This window comes from Triticum urartu, chromosome 1 (assembly GCF_003073215.2).
Source record: "Triticum urartu cultivar G1812 chromosome 1, Tu2.1, whole genome shotgun sequence".
In the NCBI taxonomy this organism is placed as follows: domain Eukaryota; kingdom Viridiplantae; phylum Streptophyta; class Magnoliopsida; order Poales; family Poaceae; genus Triticum; species Triticum urartu.
Window position 1 is genome coordinate 569,196,218 of NC_053022.1, and position 4,847 is coordinate 569,201,064.

General features: G+C 47.2%; 1 protein-coding gene across 1 annotated transcript; it reads left to right on the forward strand.

Moving 5' to 3' along the window:
• Window positions 1-1,546: 1,546 nt before the first annotated feature.
• On the forward strand, window positions 1,547-3,739 carry LOC125540045 (S-type anion channel SLAH2-like). Its single transcript, XM_048703619.1, has 2 exons — window positions 1,547-2,199; window positions 2,286-3,739. The coding sequence occupies exons 1-2, from the start codon at window positions 1,591-1,593 to the stop codon at window positions 3,459-3,461; spliced, it is 1,785 nt and encodes a 594-aa protein (XP_048559576.1). The 5' UTR covers window positions 1,547-1,590; the 3' UTR covers window positions 3,462-3,739.
• The last annotated feature ends 1,108 nt before the right edge of the window (window positions 3,740-4,847 follow it).

Below are 4,847 nucleotides of genomic sequence, written 5' to 3' on the forward strand. Positions count from 1 at the left end.
GTCCCACATGTCATCACCGTGCTCAAAACGGCCTAAGGCACCGACGAGTGTTTTCTATAAAATAAAATAAAATAATATAGGGACACAATTACTGTTTTTTCGCACAAAACTATAAACATGTGTTTCCTGCAACCCTAGCCTTCAATATTGATGGTTTCTGCAATTCACTGTATATAAACAGACTGGGCTTTTCTGTGCTTTACTTATATCTTTTGGAGTTTGGATACTTGTTTCTCTATGCCTAGCATCATGTTATTTGTAGAATGCTTTTTTTCTTCACTTATATTTGTTAGAGCGCGAAAATAGTTGTTTCACGCATCGATGAGCGAAACCCAACTGTGGCATTACTCGCTCCAGAAGAGCCCAGTCAATCTTGCGTAGAACAACCACGCTCTGTTCCGCAGGCCGCAAGAGCATCAAGAATGGGACGCAGTCCATTAACGAAATATTTATCTATTACTTTATAGATCACATTGCGAAGACCGATGTGCCTGAAATCAGTGTCTCTGAAAGAATCCGGCCGGAAACCATCCGGTGAGTTCATGATTTGATCTGCTTAAGATATGCTAATATTGGTTTGCTCAGTTGCAACGCAGCCACTTTTGTTAGTCAAATTGCTTAGCTGGTGTATTAATCCCTCCAGCAAGTTGTCATATAGGATCTCTATTTAAGAAAGGCTAGTGCAGCGATCGTGCAGGTAATTAACATATGGCTCACATGTGCTCTTAATTAATTCCTTTCTATTCTAAATATATTTAAAAAAAATGAAAGCTGCGTATGATGTGAGACTTTGTTACAACGTGACGCAAGATGTCTCTTAATTAATTTCCACCACTAATTGGTGTTAAAGTTTCCAGCTATGTCTGTACAGAGCTAACCGCAAATCGTGATGACGCTGCTTCAATTGATGGTGCACACAGACTTGGGTTTTCCGGTTAACCACGGAACCAAACAAATAAATTTGGGTTAATCATATTCGGGGACTATTTTCTTTATGATTATTTCGGTGGCAATTCAACAGAAAATGGAATTCGAAATTTTTGAATAAACCAAACAGAATTAAGCATATGAATGCCCTTCTCTAATTATATGCGTGCAAGTGCCAACGAAAATATAATATCCTGAAAATTCTTCTCAAGACAAATCTACACTTATCATTTTCCAACTTCAAAACTGAGAATTAAAACAACATTATTGGTCAAGCAATCAAATGAAATCTCTGCCAACTGGAAAAATCAAATGAAATAGTATAAGCTATCAAGGAAGGGAACATTTTTAAAAGAAAAAGGCTAGCGATGGTCTCTATCTTTTCTTTTAGGGAGCAATGGTCTCTATCTGATTACATCAAAACGTGCATATACCTTCTTTACAATTCCACCCAATTCTTAACAGGTTATCTCAAGTTAAAATGCTATTACGAGATGCTAACCTGAGTCCAGAGAAGCATTTTCACCGTCAAAGGGGTCTCTTTGTCCTGCTCGCCATGTGTGTATATAAGGTGGCCACGGTGATGCACATGTATCCACGACGAACTGACTGCCCTGCTGCCAGAGTTGTGTTTACTACCACACAGCTTGTTGGCTTGTTGCCATGGCGGGCAGGGGGGCCAGCATCAGCAGAATACGGATGGCGGGGCTGCCCGGGACGGGCGCCGGTGGCCACCATGCCGTTCCGACTGGTGGCGCCGCCGTGGCGGTTCACGGTGAGCCGACGCTGGGGGACACGCCGTTGTCCGTCTCCTTCAGCGTGCCGAGCTCGCCGTCCGGGATCCACCTCGCGCAGGGACGACTCCGCATGCCCCCGTCCGCCCACGCCAGCATCGCTGAGGTGCACGCCACTCCGGTGCTGCCAAGCGAGTCAGAGCAGGTCGAGGGTCGCCATCTCGTCGTGCCGCAGCTGGTAAAGCATGCCCAACACCACTCGCAGTCGTCGCTGGTGATCCAAAGTGCCGGAGAGGGGCCGCGGAGCAACAGCACGCGCGAGCTGGACCGCCAATTCGACCAGTTCAGGACCTTCTCCGGCCGGCACAACCGCCAGCTCTCCAACCTCCGTGGCCTGCCTCAGGACCCGCCGGGGACGGACGTCGAGCACGGTGCAGTGTCCAAGCTCTTCGAGGAGGACACCAACGAGGATGACGACGTCCCCACCGCCGACCGCTACTTCGCTGCCCTCGAAGGACCTGAGTTTGACACCCTTCGTGTATGTACCGTGTCCGTGCCCCCAAACTTTCACCTTCCTTACTAAAACCATCGTCGTTGGTCTCTAACTAAAGCATGGACATGCAGTCAACAGAGGTGGCGGTGCTGCCCAAGGACGAGCCATGGCCATTCCTTCTTCGGTTCCCGATTAGCGCATTTGGGATGTGCCTTGGCGTGAGCAGCCAAGCGATGCTATGGAAGACGCTCCAGTCGGAGCCCTCTACGGCATTCCTCCGCGTACACCCTGCCGTCAGCCACGTCCTCTGGTGGATCTCACTCGCCCTCACCGTCATCGTCTCCATCACCTACCTCCTCAAGGTTGTCTTCTACTTCGAGGCCGTCCGCCGCGAGTTCCACCACCCTGTGCGCGTCAACTTTTTCTTCGCGCCCTGGATTACCTGCCTCTTCCTTGTCAAGGGTGTGCCACACCCGGTGTGGGAGATCCACCATGTCGTCTGGTACCTTCTCATGGCGCCCATCTTCTGGCTCGATATCAAGATCTACGGCCAATGGATGTCTAGTGGTGAGAGGCGCCTCTCCAAGGTGGCCAACCCATCCAACCACCTTGCCATTGTCGGCAACTTTGTCGGCGCGCTACTTGGTGCCAGGATGGGCCTCCGGGAGCTACCAATCTTCTTCTTCGCTGTTGGGTTCGCCCACTACGTTGTGCTCTTTGTCACCCTCTATCAGCGGCTCCCCACCAATATGCAACTCCCCAAGGATCTCCACCCGGTCTTCTTTCTTTTCGTCGCTGCGCCTAGTGTGGCATCCATGGCCTGGACGAGGATCTCTGGCGAGTTCAGTGATGGTGCCAAGCTCCTTTACTACGTCTCACTCTTCCTCTACGTGTCATTGGTGGTGCGCGTCAACCTCTTTTGGGGGTTTAGGTTCTCGCTGGCGTGGTGGGCATACACATTCCCGATGACAAGTGTTGCCCTGGCGACGGTATTGTATGCATCAGAGGTGGACAACTTGGTGACGCGAGCAATGGCACTCGGGCTTTCGGGGATTGCCACCATGACCATCATTGTGGTGCTGGCCGCCACCATGTATCACGCCTTGGTGCGCGGAGACCTCTTCCCTAATGATGTGTCCATCACCATCACAAAGCAGAGACCTAAATTCAGCAAGATTCTCGCTCACCTTCAGACGTGTGGCTCCGATGTCAAGGAGCTCGTTGTCTCTAACCCCAATTTCAATTCAAATTCCAAGCAAGGCGCCTACTCTGACGACTCTGACTCCAATGCTAGGATGAACAACTGACTCGATGAGGGTCCAATGACTCACATGCATGGAAGAGCATGGCGTTAGATGGCGCTGGAAGACATTGTATGCATGGAATGCACGCGCATCTGGCTTACAGTGATGAGTACAAACTCATTTGTACATAATTCTTTCTCTGTGTTTGTTGAAGTATCATAATTTGCCAATTTTGCTGCACATAGTGATGGATTGGCAGCAATATCCTCGAGCAATTTGCATTGCCATGATGATGATATGATTTCAGGAATAAACTGTTGGGTTTGTAAATTTAGTGGTTATTATATTCGTGTTCTTCAGAAGTGCACATAAACCTCAGTCACATTTTTAGAACTCCAGTGCCATCTACATGTAACTCCATCAAATTCTCTCAAGAAAGAAAAGTAACTACATAAATAAATAAAGGTTTTTTTTATCATCTATGCCACAGTACAAAGTTAATGGAAGGTGCATATAAATAAAAATGGTATGGCTAGGTCTCAGCCGACTGAGACTTTACCAAGTCTAAGTCAAGTGACATAACATGTAAGAAACAAAAAAAAAACTAAAATTAAAATTTTGCATGTATCTCATGTAAGATCTTGTGGATATAGCATCGACTGGGACTTGATTAAATCCCAATCGACTGAGATTTATCAATCCCGAAATAAGAATGTGCCCAGTGTGTGCTACTTTAGAAGTGAGAATTACAAAATTTTAAGGCAGAGGAGTATATTAGATAAAATATTATTCTATGTGGCTCAACATCAATAAAGATGGCTGTATGCATCGATTGATGTAGAGGCCAGATCTTAACCTTCTTTTTCTAAATCTAAAAAAGAAATATGGCTCAACACCAATGTTGCAATTTTCGGTCAACCAGAGGATCGATGCCGTTGAATGCACATGTCACTTCCCTCTTGTAGTGGGCTGAAACCAAGTTTTCGTGTCCCGTGGTCTGTTTGTTCGAACTTTCCCATGCAGTTACGATCCGTACTTCATTTATGTGAACTAACTCCACAAATTCTTTTCCTCAAAAAATAAAAAACCACAAACTCTTCTCTCAAGAAAACTCTACAATTCTTTCTTCACTACTAGCAGAAAGTTTATAGATAGAACAGTAGCACTCGCGCGGTATTATTGATCAGCACTACTGCTACTTAGTGATAGTGCAAGGAAGAAACCAGCGCTACAGGATGTGAAGTAGCATCAGTGCGGGACGGTTGGGCAGCGCCACTGCTAAGTGGTCCCATCGCCATCGGCTGGGGCTACCTGTAGTAGTAGCGGTGGGCCAAAACCAACACTACTGCTAAGATCCATAGCAGTAGCGTGTGTCGGTGGCCCCCACAGCTACCGCTATGTGTGCACGGAGTCAGATTAGTAGTAGCACTGGGCCACCAACATGCGCTA

Bases quoted from the DNA above. Each gene is read 5' to 3' on its own strand.
- LOC125540045 (XM_048703619.1), top strand. From the start codon at position 1,591: ATGGCGGGCAGGGGGGCCAGCATCAGCAGAATACGGATGGCGGGGCTG. The intron at 2,200-2,285 runs GTATGTACCGTG...ATGGACATGCAG, and splicing joins CTGAGTTTGACACCCTTCGT to TCAACAGAGGTGGCGGTGCT.